The following is a 23113-nucleotide window of genomic DNA, read 5'->3' as shown; positions in this document are numbered from 1 at the left end:
CTCTTCAATTTCTTAGGAAATGACCCTAGGGAAAAAACCCAAATTCAGCATTTCTCATAAAGCCAATACCTACCCTAATACCAAATGTGCCCTTTTATAACATCTGGTATCAGTTTTTACTGCCCATTCCAAAGAATTTCTCATCTAGATCATGGTCAAGATTCTAACTGGTCCCCCTGCCTAAAGCTTTGCCTCTTCTTGTCCCTCTCCAAGTGCCCTACGTCATCTTTCTGGATCACAAATCTGAATGTTTTTTCCTCCTGAGAGAAAAACTCTTCAGAAGCTGGGCTAGCTCAGTTGGTCAAGTGCTTGTCTAACATGAATGAAATCCCGGATTCCATCACCCGCTGTTGCGGAATATTTAACTATGTAAAGATGTGTTTCATTTGTTTAACTATGTAAAGATGTATTGCTGTTTTACCTTGCCTGCTTAAGGCACCTGATTGGTCTAATAAAAAGCTGAATGGCCAATAGTGAGGAAGGAGGTATAGGCAGGACTTCCCAGCAGGGAAAGTAAGGAGGAGGACTGGGGGTAGGGGCAGAGGCCAGACAGACACAGAGGAAGCAAGCAAGTAGGACATACAGAATGAAAGAAAAGTAAAAAGCTCTGAGGCAAAACGTAGATGAATACAAACAGGTTAAATTAAGTTATAAGAGCTAGCAGGACAAGCCTAAGCTAAGGCCAAACATTCATAATTAATAAGTCTCCATGTCTTTATTCTGGAGCTGGTTGGCGCCCCAAAGAAAATCCCAACTACAATCAGAACTACATAGGAGTAGTGGTACATGGCTAATCCCTGAATTTAGGAAGCAGAAGCAGTAGGATCAGAAGTTCAGGGTCATTCGAGACACTATGTAGAGTTTGAGGACAGCCTAGCATAAGAGACGCCTTCAGGAAAGTCCTCTAGTCTACAGGGTAAATCCCAATCAACTCTTTGGCATAATCCACAATTCCTTCCTGGCAGTTCCAAAGTCATTCAAAAAGCTTTGAAATTATATGCCTTTTAGCAAGGCTGTCATAAAACCTAACTCATTTAATTGTAGGATGTATCTACCATTAATGTATTTAATAATTTCGATATAGAAACATAGTTTCATAATGAATACACAAGAGATCTTTCTAGGAAATGGAAAATTCCAATACTGCATCTCAAATCCATAACACATCTAAACCTAACAGTTTCAGAAACTGGAAGGGTAGATCCCTTAACTATCGAGCCCATTAGTAAATCTAACTTCCACCAATCACCTTACATATCCTTCAGTTAAAGGGTTGTAGAAAGTGCCCTGCGCAACCAATCGAGGTACTCACTCATCAAGAAACATGCTCCAGGACTTCCTTTACCAGGAAGCTTCCCAGACCTTCCCTCCATTATGCCCGACCATGGTAGCCACCTCTACTGCTGCAGGTTACACAGACTGAATGAAATCCTGAGTATTTTATTCAGTCCTAGTACAGTGCCCTGAATTCTTGGGCCTATTAATGCATAACAAACGAAATAATGTAAGCCCAACTCTCCCTAACACTCTCTTCCGTTCCAAGTTCCTTTCATTCTCAAATCCAAGGATTTGCCCTGACCATGCAGGCCCCTCACAACTATTATCACTTACCGAGCTCCTCATCGCAATGTCATCGTGGGGCCTTCTTTCAGCCTAAGGTCTCCAATGCCTTTTATTATCATTTAATCGGTAGTTCTTTCTCCTAGCCGAGAACAGGCCAATTCCCCTCTCCAAAGCAATCCATCCCCACCCCTCTCTGGCCACTCACTCGTCGAATTCGCCCGGACCAGAGTCCTTGCATCCAAAAACACTCCTCACGGCGGGTTTTGCAGACCCCTTTTCTGTCTCTGTTAGTCCACCCTCTGCAGAAGCTCCTCAAACCTCCCTCGCAGCATCCCCTCCCCCAGCCCCTCGCTGCCGGCACCCCTCCCTTCTGCCTCCCCGTATCTCCGGCGGTGCAGCTTCTCTGGTAACCGTCCCCGGGGCCGTGCCTTTCGCCTCTGAAACCTCTCAGCACTGCAACCTCCGAGCAGCCCCAGGACCCCCGCCCGCGTCACCGGACCCGCACCAGGGTGCGGCCTGCTGCTCACCTTGCTGGACGTCGCCGTTGCTGCCCCCGGGGATGGGCACGCTGAGCTGGCGCTCGGGCTCCGGCAGACAGCGCAGGCAGAAGGAGTGCAGGCAGGGGAGCAGCTTGGGCTCCGCCTCACGCCGGCTCTGCAAGCTCTGCTGACACACGGCGCAGGTGTCCAGGAGCGAGGCTGGTGGCCCGAGAGGCGGCCCCGACGAGGGACCCGGGGCCGGGGCCGGGGCCGGAGCCGACGCTGCAGCCGGGGCCGGCGTCGATGCCGCGCCCCCAGGAACCGTGGAGCCCACGGAGGCCGCGGGGACCGAGGCGGCCGGGGCCGAGCCTGAGGAGGCCGCGGTCACCCCCCCGTCGTCGGGCCCAGCCGCACCGCCCTCCGCGCCAGCCCTGCCGCTTTCCTCCTCCTCCTCCTCCACCAGCACCGCGGCGAGAGGCGGCTCCGCCTCCTGCGCCGCGGGCCCGGCGGCCCCGGCGGTTACCGGCGCGCTGCCGCTGCCCCCGCCGCCGCTCTCTGCCTCACCGCCGCCTTTGTTTTCCGCCATGTTTTCCTCTTTGAACCCGCCGGACCGCCCCGCGCCGCCCGCCGCTCGCGCCGCCGCCGCCGCCCCCAGCCTCAGCCGCAGCCACAGCGAGAGCGGCCGCCGAGAGCGAGCGAGGTAGCGAGCAAGCGAACACACGAGAGCGCGCGCGCACGCGGCGCCCCCGCCCTCGCGTCGCGCGGCGGGAGGGGCGGGCGCGCGCACGCACGCACCGACGTCCGCCGGGGGGAGGCGGGAAGTGGGGCGGGCGCGCGCGCGCGCACGCGCGGAACCGTCCGCGAAGCCTGTCCGCGCCTCGGGGCGGTGCGTTGCGACAGAGCCGGGGCTCTGCGGCTCGGAAGGAGATTTTAAAGCCTGAAGTCGGTGCGGCTGGGTGCCTGTGGTCTGGAACTGGCTGCTAGCGCCGAAGGGGCGGTGGCGCGGGGAGAAGGGAGGGAAAGCGTGCCAGGGTAGGAGGCTGGCCCGCGAGCGTCTCCGCGGCGACGCCGTCCCCAGCGACGGGCGCGCCTCCGCGGGAGCTTCACCTGTCGCGCGCTCGGACGCGGCGGCCTTCCAGCTAGGAGGTGCGGGCCACCTGGGTCTGTGCTAGGTGTTGATGGACCGCGTTCTCTAGAGGGCTGTGACTCCAGAGAGCAGCTGAGCAGAACCCCCACTCCCCCACCCACACACACACCCCCCTCCAAAGGTCTCCAGAAATAGGCTTCCTCCGGTGAGAAAGAAGTCTCCTAATGGCTATTTTTAGCTTCTTAAGGTGATTCTCCAACGTTGCTACATACCTGGAAGCCAATCAAATGATCTTTTTCTAAACAGAGATGCCAAGGCCACACCCCAGAGCAGAATCAGGAAGTTGGAGAGCAGATGAATGTTGAAAAGTCCTTGTGGCTGATGTGCCAGTTTTGGAGACCACGTTTCTAACCAATATTATATATCCTGAGAGTCTCACTCAGCGTCTCCGGGTGAGCAAGCTGACTGCCCTCGCCGTCTGTCATAGAAGCTTTCTGAAAGGGTTTGGTTCGTTTGGGTTTGAGATCAGGCCTCTCTACAGGCTGGCATCAGACCTCCACTTTCCCAGTACAGCTATATGTAACATGATAGTGGCCATCTGTAGTCACCTGCAGACAGGCCGAGTTCAAGGCCAGCTTAGGCTTCTCAGGGAGACCTTGTCTCCAAAAGGAAATGGGGGAGGGGGAATGTATGTAAGTGCAACAGCTGCTTTAATGTTAGGTTCAAAAATTCATCCTGAACCATAGACAGTATTGCAGGAAATACATTTGTCTGAGTCCTTAAATTTACAGAAAAACGTTTTTTCGTTAATCCCTTCAAAACCTCTGGTGCCCCGGTATGTGTTAGATACAACACTGGGGTTTCTGCAGGGCTAGAACAAAAGAGGCTCTCTGCCTTCAAGAAGTTGACAAATTTAATGGATGAACGCGGGTAGTGTGTCAGGGAATGATAAACGCTATGGAGTAAACATCAGGAGAGTGTAAAGGATTAGTGCTGATTGAGTAAGGGCTCTGTTGATAGGTGAAGAAGCCTGGCTTGCCCCAGAGTATTCAGATAGAGGAACAGGTGACAGATACAAAGGGCCTGAGGCAAATTGAGATTCCTGGTTTCCGGAGAGGAACAACCTGGAGTCAGAGTGCTTAGAACGGCTTGAACAAGGAAAGGAGAAAAACATGAGATAAGACTGTTGTGGTGGTTTGAATAAGAATGGCCCCCCATAGGCTCATTTATTTGAATGTTTGGTCCCCAGGGAGCAGACCTGCTTGAAAGGATTAGGAGGTGTGACCTCCTTGTTGGAGGAAGTATGGCGCTGGGGCTTGCAAAGAATACTTCCAGAGTTCTGTCACTGAGTAAGTTGGACAACCACTAATATCAAGAGAGTGAGAACAGAAACGAGTTCTGCACCCAATTATTATCTATCAGCTCTTCTGTATTTCCAAGATCATTGAGGTGCACAATAATAAATACACCAGTACTGAAGCAGAAACGTCCAGTTTACAAAGTATTCTCTAATTCTTGCAATTAGAAAAATGTGTCCTAATTTGGACAATAAGTAGATTTCATTATATGAATATATTATAATGCATTGGCTATTATTTTTAAACAATAAGGTGGTTTCTAAATTTCTATTAAAAAACAATACTGTGCGGCTGGGCAGTGGTGGCACAAACCTTTAATCCCAGCACTCAGGTACAGAGGCCTGAGATCAAGCCCAGCCTAGCCAACAGATCCATTTCCAAGACAGCCAGGGCTACACAGAAAAACCCTGTCTCAAAACACCAAAAAAAGAAAAGAAACCAAAACAAAATACTGTGATAAGCACTGTGGTCATAATTTACATGTCTCCAATTATTTCTTCTGGATATTCTCAAAAATGAAATTGCTGATTTAAATAGTGTGGCCGTTGTAAAGGTTTTCAATAATAAAATTCTAATCTCTTAGGCTATTAACCATTAGGCTAGGCAAGGACTTCCTGAACAGAACAGCAGCACAGGACTAGCTCCAAGTTTCAGCAGATGGAGCAAAGGAAAATATCAACAGAGCACAAAGACAGTCCACAGAATGACAGGAAAATCTTTACCTGTTATGTCTCAGACAGGGGCTAATATCCAGAATCTACCAAAAACTGAAAGAAAAAAAAAATCAAGCAACTGAAAATGACCAGTCATCAAAGGGGCTAATGAATAGATACATTTTTTTATTCTTCACATTTTTATTTTACTTTTTTACACTTCTTTTTTTTTCCCTCTGGTAAGAAATTTTTTATTCGTTTTACGTACAAACCACAGATACCCCCTCTTTTCTCCTCCCACCCCTCCCAGCCTTCACTCCCCAAACCACCCCCTAATAGATACTTTAAAAAAAAGTCGGGCGGAGGTAGCCCACGCCTTTAATCCCAGCACTTGGGAGGCAGAGGCAGGTGGATCTCTGTGAATTCGAGGCCAACCTGGTCTACAGATCGAGATCCAGGAATGGTGCAAAGCTACACAGAGAAACCCTGTCTCGAAAAACCAAAAAGAAAAAAAAAGAAAATGGCCAATAACTTTTGTTGTTGTTGTTGCTTCGAATCAAGGTTTCTCTGTGCAACAACCCTAGATGTCCTGGAACTTGCTTTGTAGACTAGGCTGGCCTGGAACTCACAGAGATTCACTTGCCTATGGCACCTGAGTGCTGGGATTAAAGGCGTGGGCCACCACCACCCGGCCAATAACTAATTTTTAAAATGTTCAACTTCCATAGTCATCAGGGAAATGAAAATAAAAACTACTTTGAGATGCCACTTCACCCCAGTCAAAATGGCTATCATCACGAAATCTAAACATGGGGCTAGAAAGATAACTCAGAGGTTAAGAGCACTGGCGGCCATGAGTTCAGTTCCCAGCAACCACATGGTGGCTCACGGCCATCTGTAATGAGATCTGGTGCCCTCTTCTGGCATGTATACATAGTAAATAAGTAAATCTTTAAAAGAAAAAAAAAATCTAAACACAAATGTTAGAGAGGATGTGGAGAAAGAGGAGCCCTTATTTTTAAAAAAAAATTAATGAATAACCAAGTAGTTTTTTTTTTCAGTTTTTTTTTTTCACATTTCTCACTCTAAAGATCTCTATTTCCTCATATTCCACTCATGTCTAAATGCACTCTGGCCAGATTTCCACTCACATCACTCTACCGAAACTGCTTTCTCCAACACTGTGGTTTATTTCCATATATTTGCATTAAGTGTACATGTTTGACTCCTAACTGTCATCTCAAAGCGATTTAATACTGTTGCTGTCTCCCTCTTCAGGAGTCACTTCTTGGCTCTCAAGATACCACCCTCTCCTGATTTTCCTCTTGCCACCTGAACTGCTGTTTCTGTGCTACAGACTGTTAGAGGCCCCGGTACCATGCGTAGGCTCAGTGATTTGCTGAATGAACCTATACAATTTCAAAAGTCTGCTATAATTTATTAAAGTTGAGAGGTATAGGTAAAAATCATCCAAGGCAAAAGACATGGAGAACAAAGTCTCAACGTTTCCAGGTATCCTCTCATGTTAGAGTTACCTTGGTTCCCCCAACAATGATATGTGTCAACATGTATATTGTGCTGCCAATCAGGGAGGCTCACCCAAGACATGCTGTCAGAATCTTTATTGGGAATCAGTCCCATAGACATGCAATGCCCTTGTGATATCTCAACTACTCAGACTCTGTTCTCCCAGAGGTCAAATGTACACTGTGACCACTTCTTCAAGCAGACAGGAACTCATACCAGAGTATTCCAAGGACTCAGAAGTTATTTCCCAGGAAGCCTAAAGACAAGCTTTTCATTAGAATGCGTACAATTTGAACAATCAGTCCTACTAAGCAAACTTTGTTTGTTTGCTTGTTTTTGTTTTTCAAGACAGGTTTCTCTGTGTAACAGCCTTGGCTGTCGTGAAACTCTGTAGACCAGGCTGGCCTTGAACTCACAGAGATCTGCCTACTTCTGCCTCTGGAGTGCTGGGATTAAAGGCATGTGCCACCCCCCCCCCTTCATAAACGAACTTCATGTACACAGTCATTAAATGTTGGAGTTTCTCAAATCCTACTGTAGTTTCTCTTCTCAATCATTTCCCCCTAGATAAATTCATTCATGCCACAGGTTCCTTTTCCACTGATACAATGACAACTCTCAGGACTATATCTTCAGCCCAGATCTATGCTTTGAAGACTAGGCCCTTTTGCATATTACCTTTCTTCTTACTGATAAAAGGCTCCACAAACTCAGCAGGTTGAAGACTCAATCTCCGTGCAGCTGCTCCTCATCTCCCACATTCTCAATCTCAGTGAATAGTATTATTATTCACTGAGTTGCCGTAGAAAGATACATAGAAAATAAATACTGGAGGCTGGAGAAATGGCTTTGCCATTAAGGTTGCTGTCCTTCCTGAGGACCAGAATTCAATTCTCAGACCCACACTGGGTGGCTCAAAATTGACTGTAACTCCAGGTCCAGGGTATCTGATGCCCACTCCTGGCCTCCATAGGCACACGTGGCACATGCTCTCTCTCTCTCTCTCTCTCACACACACACACACACATACACACACACACACACACACACACACACACACACACACACACACGAATAAATATTTAAAGGAGGTGGAGAAATGGCTCATCAGTTAAGAGCACTTACGTTTTTCCAGAGGAAAACATGCTTGCAACATACAAATTCTGACTCCTCCTATCCAATCTCCTGCCAGGAATGGCAGGCTAACACTTGTAATTCAAGTACTTGGGAGGCTAATGTAGAAGAAACGATGTGGTGATATATTGTGTACCCTAATAAAATGTACCTGAAAAACAGAGAACAGAACAAGCCACTAGATTAAACACAGAGGCCAGACAGTGGTGGCACACACCTTTAATCCTAGCACTCAGGAGGCAGAAATCTGTCTGGATCTCTGTGAGTTCAAAGCCACCCTGGACTACATGAGATTGACTCAGTCTAGGAGAGAAAACAGAGCCAGGCAGTGATGGCACACATCTTTAATCCCAGTACTGAGAAGCATACACGCCTTTAATCGGAGGAAGTGATGGCTGGGTAGAAAAGGTATATAAGGCGTGAGGAGACAGGAACTAAGGGTTTTTCAGGTAGAAGTGTCCCTTTCAGCTAGAGGCTTTTTCAGCTGAAGACTTTTTGGCTGAGGAAGCTCATTCAGCTAGAGGCCTATTGGGTGAGGTTTTTCAGGCTGAGGAGTTGGTGAGGAAAGAGGTGGTGGCTGTGGCTTGTTCCTTTGTCTCTCTGATCTTTCAGCATTTACCACAATATTCTGGCTCTGGGTTTTTATCATAAGACCTTTTAGAAATTTGAACAACAAAACCCAATCTCAAAATAGAACAAAACAAAATGTATTATCCATTCTTTCAAGTTTGACTTCCCGAATATTTGTCCAAAATCTCTCCATTTGTCTCCATTTCCACAGTCACCATCTTAAATAAACTTTCTGCCCTCAAGATACTGTCTTCACCTTCATGTTGTCTCCTCTGAAATCGTTGTCCAAGATGCAATAATTCTTTAGGAACAAAGTTGTTGGGGAATTATTAGTTGAAGATGTGTTACATTTGTTTATGCTGTGGAACATTTGTTTAATGATGCCAAGATGTGTTGCATTATTTTATGTTGCATTTGTTTAATTCTGTGAAGCTGTGTTACTGTGCCTGTCTAAAACACTTGATTGGTCTAATAAAGAGCTGAACAGCCAATAGCTAGACAGGAAAGGGATAGGCAGGGCTGCCAGGCAGAGAGAATAAATAGGAGGGAAAATCTGGGAAGAAGGATCGAGGAGTGAGAAAAGGAGAAGGAGAGGAGGGCTCGAGGAGTCAGCCACCCAGCTACAAAACCAGCCACGAGGAAGAAGTAAAGAAAGGTATATAGACTAGAGAAAGATAAAAGCCCAGAAGCAAAAGCTAGATGGGGTAATCTAAGTTAAGAAAAGCTGCAGATGCAAGATTGTAAAACATCAGTAGTGAACTTCTGCCCTCCGGGGTTCTCCCATTGTGCTGTAAGCCTGTATTTAAGACCTCTTCCCTCCTTCAATAAACAGCATTCGGCATTAAAAAAAAAAAAAAAAAAAAAGGCCTGGAGAGATGGCTCAGAGGTTATGAACACAGACTCCTCTTCCAGATGTCCTGAGTTCAATTCCCAGCAACCACATGGTGGCTCACAACCATCTGTAATGAGATCTAGTGCCCTCTTCTGACCTGTTGTCATACATGCTGTATACAAAATAAACAAATAAATCTTAAAAACAAAAACAAAAAAACAAGTTAAGAAAAGCTGGCTAGAAATTAGCCAAGCTAAGGTTGGGCATCTATAAGTAAGAAAAAAATCTCTGTGTGTATTTATTTAGGAGCTAGGTGGCTTTGGTGGCTCCCCAAAGAGTAAAAAGTAAAAGAGTAAAACAGCTAACTACAGAAATTGATCTCTGCTTCCCCAACCACCATTCCCATGCCTTCCCATTCCTCTTAACATGAAAAAGAAAACCCTTTAATTCTTCCCAGTCCTTGTATCATCTGGTCCAGACTGTCTCTGGCCACACCATGCCGAGTTCTCCCCAGGCTCCCTCTCTGTAGATCCACTGGTCTTCAACAGCTTCTCTGTGTCCACCCACCACCACATACACACACACACACACACACACACACACACACACACACACACACACACATCCCTTGCCTTAAGGATACTGTACATTTTCTCATTTAGCTGGACTGGCCATTCCCACCACCACCTACTCAAGTTTTGTGTCTCGTCTCAAGTAGAGTCCCTAGAGAGCATCCTGTTTTGATCAACTTTCTTTGTTAGATATTGTTCTCAATCGTCAGTAAGCTCAATCAGTAAGATACATCCTAATTTTAGTTAACAGACTTCATTATGTGAATGTATTTCTTCTATCCAAGACATTTGTGAAAAACAGTGGAGTAAAATGGTTAAGAACAAAGGCCTAGCTTGGTGTGGTGGGGACACTTGGATCCTGGCAATTGGGTGGTAGAGGCATGAGGATCAGGAGTTCAAGACCATCCTCAACTACATAGCAAGTCTGAGGCTGGCCTAGGCTACATTAGACCCTGTCTTAAAAACAAACTACAGCCGGGCGGTGGTGGCGCACGCCTTTAATCCCAGCACTCGGGAGGCAGAGCCAGGCGGATCTCTGTGAGTTCGAGGCCGGCCTGGGCTACCAAGTGAGTCCCAGGAAAGGCGCAAAGCTACACAGAGAAACCCTGTCTCGAAAAAACAAAAAAAACAAACAAACAAACAAAAAAAACAAACTACAGGCTGCAGTCTATTTTTGTGTGCTTCCAGAAGGGAACAATGGTTTAATACACAAACACTTGAAATTTGGTAATGGGAAATGCAGTGTGTGGTGATATTTTATTTGTGCTAAAATGTGGTGATATTTTATTTGTGCGTCAATGAATGAAGTTTGCCTGGAGATCAGAGGAAATAGTAAGCCATTTTAAGTAAACACAAAAGTCAGGCAGTCGTAGCACACGCCCTTAATCCTATCACTTGGCAGGCAGGGTCTCTGTGTGTTCAAGGACACACTAGGGAACAGAGCCAAGCGTGTTGACACACGCCTTTAATCCCAGTACCAACCATAGAGACTTGGAGGTTTGTACAGACAGACAGTGACAAGGAAGTGAGGTAGCTGGGCTAAGAGCCAATGAGAGGGCAGAACAGCAAGGCAATAAAGGTGCGGGTAGACAGGATGTAGCTCACTTTGGAACCTGATGTGGTGAGGAAAGGCTAGCTGGTGACTATTTTTATTTCCCTGATCTCTAAGGCTTTCACGCCTATATTTGGCTCTGTGTTTTTTTATTTAATAAGACCACTTAAAAATTCATCTACAGCAGTAAGTCCCAGTTAAGCAAAGTGTTGAATAGGACCACTCAAAGAGTGATGATTATTTATTTATTTATTTTTATTTTTTATTTTTTATATTTGCAATGCTGTGCATAGAACTAGGGATTTTGCACATGCTAATCATTAGTAGATTTTTTTTTTATTACAAAAACAATTTGTACATAGCCTGGCAGTAGTGGCCCATGCTCTTAATCCCAGCACTTGCAAGGCAGAGGCAGGTGGATCTTTGTGAGTTCAAGGTCAGCCTGGTCTATAAAGAGAATTCCAGGACAGCCAGGGCTGTTACATAGAGAAACCCTGTCTGAAAAAACAAAACAAAACAGAAAATTGCGCACAACTACTTATCAATAGCAGTTTGGTGGGAACTTGGGAATATAACTCCCTGGTAAGGCAGTTACCTAGCGTGCTAGAGGCATGGGTTACCATACCCAACACCACACATAAAAAAGGTGGACCATACATAAAAAAGATCAGACTTCTTGTCACTAGGATCAAAATGTCTGACATGAACAACTTTAGGGAGAAAGGATTTATTTTGGCTCACATTTCCCGAGGTTTTCATCACTGTGGGAAAGGCATGTTAGAGGGGTTCATAACCTGGTAGGAGAAGCAGAAAGAGAAGGGAGGGAGGGAGAGTAGGAGGGAGTGTGGGAGGGAGGAAGGGAGGGAGGGAGGGATTAGGGCAGAATATAGCCCAAGGGTGACCAGAGTGAGCTAGTAATCTACTTCCTCCAACCATGCAAAGACTTTTCCCTCTCTCCCCCAGTAATGCATTATTTGGAATCAATGAATTAAACCATTTGTTAGAACAACACCCCTTGTCATCTAATCATCTCTGAAAACACCTTCATGGACACATTCAGAAATGAGCTTCACTATCTCCTAGGTGTTCATTCCAATCCAGTGCACTCTCAAGATTAGCCATTATACCCTTTTTATATAATTGGCTATAGAATAGGTTTTTTTAAAATATTATTTTTATTATGTATACAGTGTTCTGTCTGCATATATCCCTGCAAGGGAGGGCACCAGATCTCATTACAGATGGTTGTGAGCCACCATGTGGTTGCTGGGAATTGAACTCAGGACCTTTGGAAGAACAAGCAGTGTTCTTAACCTCTGAGCCATCTCTCCAGCTCCTAGAATAGTTTTTTAACGTGTCTGAGTGTTTTGCCTGCATGGAGGTCAGAAGAGGTCATCAGATCCCCTAGAATTGGATTTAAGAATGATTGTGAGCCACCAAGTGGGTGCTGGGAACCGAACCTAGGTCCTCTGCCAGAGCAACAGGTGCTCTTTTTTTTTAGTTTTTCAAATTTATTTATATTTTATGTATGAGTGCTCTGCATGTATAGCTGCAGGCCAGAAGAGGGCGCCAGATCTCATTACAGATGGCTGTGAGCCACCATGTGGTTGCTGGGAATTGAACTCAGGGCCTCTGAAAGAGCAGCCAGTGCTCTTAACCTCTGAGCCATCACTCCAGCCCCATCTTGATTTTATCTTTTGACTAAAGTAGCTTCTGTTTGGGGCCTTTGCCAAAGAGAAACTTTGCCACCATCTGACCGAGAGATAGGTGGTTGCTGTGGGATGGTCTGTATGTTAAATGTGTTGCTCTGATTGGTTAATAAATAAAACACTGATTGGCCAGTAGCCAGGCAGGAAGTATAGGTGGGACAAGCAGAGAAGAGAATTCTGGGAAGTGGAAGGCTGAGGCAGAGAGACACTGCCAGCCGTCATGATGAGAAGCAGATGTTAAGATACCGGTAAGCCACGAGCCACATGGCAACTTATAGATTAATAAAAATGGGTTGATTTAAGATATAAGAACAGTTAACAAGAAGCCTGCCACGGCCATACAGTTTATAAGTAATATAAGTCTCTGTGTGTTTACTTGGTTGTGTCTGATCAACTGCGGGACTAGTAGGTGAGAGAGATTTGTCCTGACTGTGGGCCAGGCAGGACTGGAGAAAACTCCAGCTACAGGTAATGGTCTATGCTTATGTGAAAAATAGTCATAGTGTCTGAGAAATGGATGAACAGTTAAAAGCACTTGCTGTCCTTCCAGAGGACCCAGGTTTGACTCCCAGTACCCACATGGTGGCTCACAAACATCTGTTCTGTACTCTTCTGTCCTCTGCTGATACCAGGCATGCATGTGGTACACAGACATGCATACAGGCAAAACACCTGTAGACATTAAATAAAAAATAAGTTAAAAAAATAAAATCATGAAGTTAGGAATAGTGGCACACTTGTAATCCTAGCACTTAGGAGGCTAAGGCAGGGGAAGCCAAAGCCAGTTGGCAACTTAGGGAGACCCTGTCTCAAAATAAAAAGTATAAAAAGGGCTAGGCATGGAGCTCAGTGGTTGAGTGATCACCTAACATGTTTAAGGCCCTATGTTCGATCCTTGATCATGCAAAATAAATAAATTAATTACAAATAGATGTTTTAGAATAGTTTGCTGTGAGAGCTGCCTATATGTTATTTTCAGATCACAAAGAGCATTAAATTATGAACTATGTGATCAAACAGCTGGCTTTTCCTATACAGAAAAAATAAATTTGGAACATTACCCATTTCACTGCTTCACCACATGCTTTTGTTTTCTGGAAAGACATAGGTTTAGAGGTCACAGGATAGAACATTGAAATGCAAAAAGAGAATTGGGATAGATTTGACAAATTTGGGATGGGAAAAGTCTGAACTTGACAAAGAACTGACAGAGTCTAAGACCGTGGATCTGAGTGTCGAAAATGTCAAGGCTGGCAAACGGCTTGCAGTTAGGAGCGGTGGCTGCTCTTGCAGAGGCCTGCCTGGAGTTTGCTTCCCAGTACCCCCAGGACAGCTCAACAAGCAAGCAACGACAGCCTGGTCCAGGGGATCTGATGCCCCCCATGACCTCCAGAGGCACCCACCCAGGCACTCCCGCACTTGTGCGTACACACATATTAAAATAAACTTGATAGGTTTATTCCTCCCTTCTTAAAAATGTAGAGTCAAGCCGGGCGGTGGTGGCGCACGCCTTTAATCCCAGCACTCGGGAGGCAGAGCCAGGCGGATCTCTGTGAGTTCGAGGCCAGCCTGGACTACCAAGTGAGTTCCAGGAAAGGCGCAAAGCTACACAGAGAAACCCTGTCTCGAAAAACCAAAAAAAAAAACAAACAAAAAAAAAAAAATGTAGAGTCACTGCTGAGATAGTTCAGTGAGTAAAAGCGATTGCTGCCAAGGCCGACAGCCTGAGTTCTGAATTCATGCCCTGGAGGACACACACTGAAAGAAAAGAACTGATTCCCACAATTTGTCCTCTGCCACACACACACACACACACACACACACACACACACACACACACACATTAAATAAATTAATACATGGGGAAACAAGAAAGATTGGAATGTGATTCAATGGTAAAACACAAGATGTGCTTAGATATTAAGCCTATGGAGGCCCTGGGTTCAATCTCCAGCACTTAAATAAATAAATGAATTAATAAATAAATATAAATGCAAGTTAAAAAAAAAAACCAAAAACTAAGCCCGTAGTAGGGAAAAAGTCAACATATACCATGTTTGGGGATATAAATTAGTTAATAGAGAGCTTGCCTGACATGCGCAAAACCCTAGGTTGGAACCCAGGACTATATAAAACTAGGCATGATGGTATCTATAATCACAGGTCCTGAGAGGTAAAAACAGGAAGGTCAAGAATTCAAGGTCAGCCTTCACTGCATAGCAAGTTTAAGGCTACCTAAGATAACCTCTTTCAAAAACAAAACAAAAAAAAAATCCTCTTAAACTGGGCATGGCAAACATACCTTTAATCCCAGTGCTTGGGAAGCAGAGGCAGGTAGATCTCTGCAAGTTCAAAGCCAGCCTAGACTACATAGCAAACTTCAAGCCAGCCAAGGCTAGGTAGTGCAACCCTGTCCTTGAAAACAAACAAAAAGTCTTTAAAGAGGGCCCAGGCCTGCCCCCACTAGCATGATGTCTGTCATTTGACCCAGCTGCAGGTTCAGGAGACACAACAGACCCCCACGTCTTGCTGTCGAAGACCTTCAAGCAGCACTGCTCCTTCAAATAAAGAGTAGACAACACCCAGCTCATCGGAGAGACACCAATATCTGGTGACATTAGAACAATACAAGGGTGAGAAACAACTACCTGTCCTGGATGAAACCATGTTCTGGCACCTGAGATGTCAACGTGAGCAAGCCCATCAAAATAATCAGAAGGTGCTGACACTTAGCTTGCTAACCAAGCCTTGTCCTCCTAGTGAACAGGCCCAGCATGACGGCCCTGTCCACACCTTGTCCAAGGTGAGAAGGATGAAGGTGAGTCCATGTACATGACATATCCCTCCAGGAGAAGTTTGGAATGAAATAGCCCAGCTAAGACTAGAATAATGTCTACAATTGTTGGGTTTTGTGAGAGCCAAAGTTAGGCTTTATGTTTTAATTACTGTGCCTAAGAGATCCATGAAACAAAAATGCTTCCAACTTGTAAGCCCCTTGCCCAAGGACAGATAACTTCCAGAAATGCTGGAGGCTATTGTTTGGTTTCACTCCCCTGAACAAGTCTGTTTGACCCAACAGCACTGGATTTGTTCATCACATGGAGGCAGGCCGTATGTAGGTAGGAAATACGTCAGGATGTATGCTTGCCCTAATCAGATGTAGGCAGGAAGTATGCAGGCAGGAAGTTCCTCAGGATATATGTTTGCCCCCGATTGGATCTGATGGGAAATATGGTGGCCTTTATAAGCCCTAGCAAAATGTGACTTGTTGCCATTTTCTGGGAACCCAGGAATGGACCTGGCCAGAGTCCATCATCCTGGCCAATATTTAATTAAAGCTTTCTTGCAATTTGATTCTAAATTGTGTTAGTGGTTTTATTCTTGCCCAGTGGGATTAACATTTTTGACATTTATTTATTTATTTGGGGGGGCGGCGGCGGCGGCGGCGGCGGCGGCGGACGCGCACGCCTTACCTCTCCCCAAGGTCAGAGGACCACTTATGGGAGTTTGTTCTTTCTCTGAAGCTGAGCCCCCTTTTGGCAGGCTCACTGCCATTGCTGCCTCCATTGCAGACCATACTGGCTTACTTCTCTCTTCTCTACCTCTCCTCCATGGCCCTCTTCCCTGAGGCTGCCAATATTTAAAACTTGCCTGCTCTGTAGTTTTTTGGTTTTGGGTTTTTGTTTTGTTTTGTTTTATTATTTTGCTTTTTGGTTTTCGAGACAGGGTTTCTCTGTGTAGTTTTGGTGCCTGTCCTGGATCTCACTCTGTAGACCAGGCTGGCCTAGAACTCACAGAGATCTGCCTGCCTCTGCTTCCTGGGTGCTGGGATTAAAGGCATGCACCACCACTGCCCGGCCCAAGTTGAGCTTTTCAAGAGAAAGTTCAGGAGACTTTATGTGGATGTACAAAGGCCCAGTGCTGAAGGAGAGCAAAATAGACAAAGACTTTGTGTCTCTTTCAGCTAAGTAAGCCTTAGGATTCTTAGAAAATCACGAGCAGATAGAAAACCACAAGAAGGAGAGAGGACTTCTAACAGAGCATGTGGGAGGCTTTGCCTACAATAGTCAACATCAACAGAGATGCACCTACCACGTTTGTTCCTCAAGTGCATGGACCATATCTTAGTTACACTAGTATCGGAAGAGATCTAAAAACCAAGAAGCTGAAAAGCATTTAATATGAAACAAAGAACACAACTGACAAATTACACAAAAATAAAAATAAATGACATATATAGGAGAAAAATGTTTAAAGTACACTAGCCATCAAAAAACTATGCCAAAAAAAAACAAATAAAAATATTTATCATTTGTCATATAGTTGGGATGACCAAAGAAGGTAACATTATTGATTGTGAAAAATATGAAAAACATATATTTCTAGAATCTAGAAGTTAAGAATAGAGCAAATCAACATTATGTAATTTTTCACTAAGAAAATAAACAAGTGGGATTTCTAAGGGAATAATTATCCACTCACTCAAACATTTTTTAAACAGTCACTGTGGTACTGTAGATAGTGTAGCTGATTTGTGCACATAACAGGCTACTGTGCCTTGGCGTAGCCATCAATAACCAAGACTGGTGCAATGCCCAATAAGAGTCCTACGATTTTCATTGTTCCAGTGTCTACGTTATTAGAAGATCGTTTGCCACCTTCCAAACCCCACACCCTCTCCTAGCCATACCTAAATTGCAGCAAATGCTGTAAGCTGTTCTTAACAAAGTTGAAGAGTGATGCATGTTGTAATTGTATTTTGGGGGCTGAGGAAAGAAGACTTGGAGTTCCAGACCAGCCTGAACTACATAGCATAACACCTACCCAGGCCACCCCTGCACACACATATGTGTCTACACACACATATGTACACACACAGAGAGTTAAGATTTATTTATTTATCTTGTTATGTATCCTTATGTGGGTGTGTGTGCACATGAATTTAAGTGCCCACAGAGACTAGAAGAAGGTATCAGAGTCCCTGGATCTGGAATTACAAGCAGGTGAGTTACCTGACCTGCTTGCTGGGAACTGAACTCGGATTCTCTTTTTTTGTTTTTGTTTGTTTTATTTTGTTTGTTTTTTTTGAGACAGGCCTTTCTTTGCATAGCCCTGCCTGTCCTAGAACTCTCTCTGTAGACCAGGCTGGCCTTGAACTCTGAGATCCGCCCACCTCTGCCTCCTGAGTGCTGAAATTAAAGATGTGCACCATTGTCAGACTGAACTTGGATTCTCTGCAGAGGCTTTACATGTTCTTAATTGATGAACCATGTCTCTAGCTCCTACCCCACCCCATTCCTCCATCCCCCACTGTTGCTAGAGTTTTCCTGCCTGGCCCACAGTCAGGACAAATCTCTCTCACCCGCCAGTCCCAAGCCGCTTAAACCCGATCAAATAAACACAGAGACTTATATTGGTTTCAAACTGTATGGCTGTGGCAGGCTTCTTGCTAACTGTTCTTACAGCTTAAATTAATCCATTTCTATTAATCTATACCTTGCCACGTGGCTTGTGGCTTACCGGTACTTTACATCTTCCTTATCCTGATGGCGGCTGGCAGTGTCTCCTCGACTCAGCCTTCCACTTCCCCAGCTTTATTCTCCTCCTTGTCCCGCCTACACTTCCTGCCTAGCCAACGGCCAATCAGTGATTTATTTATTGACTAATCAGCAACACATTTGCCATAAAGAACATCCCACAGCACTTCCCCCATTTTTTTTTTCAAAAAGGAAGGTTTTTTTTATTTATTTATTTATTTATTATGTATAGTGTTCTGCCTGCATGTATGCCTGCACACCAGAAGAGGGCACCAGATCTCATTATAGATGGTTGGGAGCCACCATGTGGTTGCTGGGAATTGAACTCAGGACCTTTGGAAGAGCAGCTAGTGCTCTTAACCGCTGAGCCATCTCTCCAGCCCCAAAAAGGAAGGTTTTAACCTTAACAAAGTAAAATTACATATAATTTGGGAATTTGGGCATAGCGTCTCTTACTACTTCCTGCTGGAGGGGGGCGCTGTATCTTATGGGGACACAAAGAAAATTTTAGGATTATGAAATAGTCCATGAGAGTGTATCGTCTGAGCCAGTTGCCTTCAAACCATTCTGGATGTTGGATCATCTGGGCCATGGTGTCATCGGAGACCTTTCAGGGGGTCTTGGCTGGTCAAACCTGATGTATCTTAATCTGGAACAAATCCATAACCTCTGGCTTTCTGTGGGAAGAAAAGCAGAATCTCCTTTCCAAAGCAACACATCCTTACATCCAAATTTTGAAGTCAAGGTATCTTTAAAATATACATATTGGCATAACTCAACAGATTTTACAATCAAATGTTTTTCTGCAGTTAAAAATCCCAAAGACAACACAATCCAGATTCTCTGTGTAATATTCATCTTCACGTGGCTTGTTTTTTATATTAATTTTACTGTCTCTTTAAAGACTTTACTTTTTAAAACTATGTATTTGTTTCTATAACTGTATATATCACCTTTTTGTCTCTTTCAAGCCTACGTATCTTTTACACACATTTTAAACTACCCCACCAAAAAAAAAGAAAAAGAAAAAGAAAAAAAGAAAGAAAAGATAAATGAGAAGGAAAGAAAAAAGGGATTGGAACTTACCAACATATAGATAATTTGACTTTTTTTTTATTACTGTAAGGAGTGCCTGAGGCCAAGCAGTGATGGAGCTTGCCTTTAATCCCAGCACTCAGGAGGCAGAGGCAGGTGGATCTCTGAATTCAAGGCCAGCCTGATCACTCTGTAGAGTGAGTTCCAGGATAGTCATGTTGACACAGAGAAACCTTGTCTCAAAAAACAAAACAAACAAACAAACAAAAAAGTGCCTGGTGGCTTGGCATAGTGGCACAGGCCTTTAATCCCAGCACTCAGGAGGCAGAGGCAGGTGGCCTGCAGAGCTAGTTCCAGGACAGTCAGAGCTACACAATGAAATCTTGTGTCAAAAACAAACAAATAAACAAAACAAAACAAAAACCACAAAAATACCTCACACTTACTACCTTCCTTTTGTCTTTTGTATTTTGTTAGTATATATATAAATTATATATAGTTTTATCAGAACATTTTCATACAGGTACATCATATTTTAATCCTATTCGTCCCCACCCTTGTTACCCTCTCTTGTCTCTCTCCAACCCTCTACTCCTCTGACCTTCTCTGGTAGCTTGAATGAAGTGTCCTCCCTAAGTCTTGAGCATTTGAATAGTTGGTTCCAGTTGGTGGCCCTTAGGGAAGAACTAGGGGGTGTGGCCTTGGAGGGACGTGTCACTGGAGGTGGGCTTAGGTTTCTAAAGCCTCCAACCATCCTCAGTGCACTTGCTCATTTCCTGTTTGTGGATCAGGATGTGAGTTCTCAGCTGCTGCTCTGGGGGCTGTGCCAGCCTGCCTGCTGCCACGCTCCCTGCCATGATGGTGCTGGACGCCTATCCTTCTGGAACTAGAAGCCGCAATTAAACACTTCCTTCTGTAACTTGCCTTTGTAACGTTTTACTACCGCAAAAGAAAAGTAACTAATCTGCCTTCCTTTTTCTAACTAGTGTCCTTTCTACTTTCAAGTCTGTCTGTCCATCCATCTCTGTTTGTGTGTGTGTGTGTGTGTGTGTGTGTGTGTGTGTGTGTGTGTGTGTCTATCCAGAATAACTTCATTAGTGTTACTTAAAGGACCGTGAGAACTCACCAGTGGCAACAGCAATGCACAAATGTCTCCTTCCCCCTCCACAACAGGATGTTAGCAAGCTCAATCTTGTGCAAGTGAACACAGTTGCTGTGAGTTCATGAGTTCAATGCCATGTGATACCCAGAAGTCAGGGTTCTACCAGTCCCCCACCAGTCTCTTGTGTTATCCCACCTATCTGGAAGGTTAGACCTATGAAATGGACCTCATTTGTCTACAATCAAGTAAGAATTGGATCAAGAGGAGATCATAAAGACACGTTGTACACACATACAAAATCCTCAAGCAATACATAAAATCTTCCCAATTCAATGACTCAGTATTACTTGATGTTTTATATTTAATTTATTTTTTTGTGTTGAATTTTTATTTTATTTATTTATTTGTTTGTTTGTTTGTTTGTTTGTTTGTTTTTTGAGATAGGGTTTCTCTGTGTAGCTTTGTGCCTTTCCTGGAACTAGTTCTGTAGACCAGGCTGGCCTCGAACTCACGGAGATCTGCCTGGCTCTGCCTCCCAAGTGCTGGGATTAAAGGCGTACGCCACCACTGCCCGGCTTTGTGTTGAATTTTTAATGAATTAAGTTAGCATATAAAGAAACATGTTTCATTATGACACTCTTACTCACATTAGTCATCATGATTTGTTCTACTGTGGCCCATGTGCCCTGACCACGTCGGCCACTTCTCTCTCACAGCTAGTTCATTCACTCGTCTACATTTGTGTCACTTGCATTCATTTGTAGTCCTTTTTCTGAGCACTCTCTACTGAGCTCACTACCCATTTGCTGACTGGATGATTTAGTCTTTGGGTGTTTAATTTTTTCAGCTCTCTTCCTCCCTCCCTCCCTCCCTCCCTCCCTCTCTCTCTCTCTATTTCTCTCTCTCTCTCTCTCTCTCTCTCTCTCTCTGTGTGTGTGTGTGTGCGCTTTACCCATGGAGCCATCTCCCTAGTCCCAATAATTTTCTTAGCTCTTTATGTATTCTGGATACTAATCCCTTGTCTATATGTATTTGGCAAAGATGTTTCCCCCCATTTTGCAAGCTATCCCATCTCTCTGTGTTTGTTTTCCTTGTTATGTTGAACTTTCTAGTTCATGCAATCCCTTTTGTTAGTTCCTGAGATTATTTCCTGTGGTCCTGGAATTCTTTTCAGAAAGCCCGTGCACATCACCTAAATGTTATATGTTTTACCTGTGCTTTTCTCTCGCAGTCACTAAATTTCAGAGCTTACATTAAGATCCTTGAATTACTTCCCCCCATCCCAGGTGAAAGACATAGATTAGTTCAGTGATTCTCAACCTTCCTAACACTGAGACCCCTTAATACAATTCCTCATGTTGCTGTGATCCCCAACCATAAAATTACTTTTGTTGCCGGGCGGTGGTGGCACACGCCTTTAATCCCAGCACTCAGGAGGCAGAGCCAGGCGGATCTCTGTGAGTTCGAGGCCAGCCTGGGCTACAGCGCGAGATCCAGGAAAGGCGCAAAGCTACACAGAGAAACCCTGTCTCGAAAAACAAAAAAAAAAAAAAAATTACTTTTGTTGCTACTCTATAACTGTAATTTTTTATTGTTATGAATCATAATGTAAAATATATGATAGGAGTCACAACCACATGCTGAGAACCACTGATTTAGTTACATTCTTCTACATGGGGAATACCAGTTGTTAAAGTTTTTGAAACCTTTTTTAAAAATTTCATGTCTGGGCTGGAGAGATGGCTCAGAGGTTAAGAACACTGGCTGTTTTTCCAGAGGTCCTGAGTTCAATTCCCAGCACCCACATGGTGGCTCACTACCATCTGTAATGAGATCTGGCTCCCTCTTCTGGTCTGCGGGGATACATGAAAACAGAACATTGTATACATAATAAATAAATAAATCTTTAAAAAAAAATTTCATGTCTGTAACTGTGTGATTTTATTTCTTGGTCCTCTATTCTAGAACATTGTTCTAAATGTCTGTTCTTGTATTTGTACCATGGTTTTGTTTGTTACTATGGTTCTATACTATAATTTGGGGTCAGGTATTGTGGTAGCTCTAGAATTGCTCTTTTGTTAAGGATTGCTTTGGCTATTCAGAATCTGTCTTGGTTCCATATCAATTTGGTAGTATTTTTTTCTAGTTCTGTGAATAATGTCATTGGCTTTTTCATGGAGACTGAGTTGACGCTATAGACCACTTTTAGTACTATAGTGCTTTCCACAACAATATCTCCGCCAATCCATGAACATAGGAGCTCTTTGAATCTCCCATTGTCTTCTTGAAATTTCTTTCTCCATTATCGTGAAGATTTCATTGTAGAGGTCTTCCATCTCCTTGATTCAATTTACCCCTAGATATATTATTATATTTTATTTTTTGAAGCTACTGGGAATGGGATTTTTTTACCCCCTTGATTTCATTCTTAGAAAGTTTTTATTGATATATTTTAAAAGCCAATTTTTTGTTTTGTTTTGTTTTGTTTTTGAGATAGGGTTTCTTTGTGTAGCCCTGGTGTTAATCCCACCGGTTGAGAATAAGACTACAGCTGTAATCTTTGAGCCAAATTTGAAGCAAGCTTTAATTAAATACTGGACAGGAAGATGCATTCTGGGCAGATCCACTCCTAGGTTCCCTGGAAATGACCATAAATCACATTTTGCAGAGGCTTAAAAAGGGCCATATTTCCCTTCAGGTCCAATCAGGGGCTAGCATATATCCTGATAAACTTCCTGCCTGCACCCTCCCACCCCCTACCTCCAACCCTCCACTTCACATCCCCCCACCCACCCACAACTCACCCCACCCCACCACCATTCACCAGTCTAGACCAATAGTTTAAAAAAATCACCTTGCCCCATATCCCTTCTACCCAATCCCAAGTTGCCAATTGCCAGCTTG

General features: G+C 44.2%; 1 protein-coding gene across 2 annotated transcripts in view; it reads right to left on the bottom strand.

Annotated features, from left to right (window-relative positions):
• The window catches only part of Trim33 (tripartite motif containing 33), a 90440-nt gene extending 87784 nt beyond the window's left edge, over window positions 1-2656 (bottom strand). Inside the window, exon 1 of one of the 2 annotated variants that reach the window (XM_052729913.1) lies at window positions 2091-2656. In XM_052729913.1, the coding sequence (XP_052585873.1) occupies window positions 2091-2628 (538 nt within the window). In that variant the 5' untranslated portion in view covers window positions 2629-2656. The remainder of the gene's footprint in view (window positions 1-2090) is intronic. The other variant, XM_052729914.1, reaches the window with a different exon arrangement.
• Window positions 2657-23113: the final 20457 nt, after the last annotated feature.

Source organism: Peromyscus californicus, unplaced genomic scaffold (assembly GCF_007827085.1).
Source record: "Peromyscus californicus insignis strain IS unplaced genomic scaffold, ASM782708v3 Scaffold_9__1_contigs__length_137607984, whole genome shotgun sequence".
Classification (NCBI taxonomy): Eukaryota; Metazoa; Chordata; class Mammalia; order Rodentia; family Cricetidae; genus Peromyscus; species Peromyscus californicus.
This window is presented reverse-complemented; position numbering and strand designations above follow the sequence as displayed.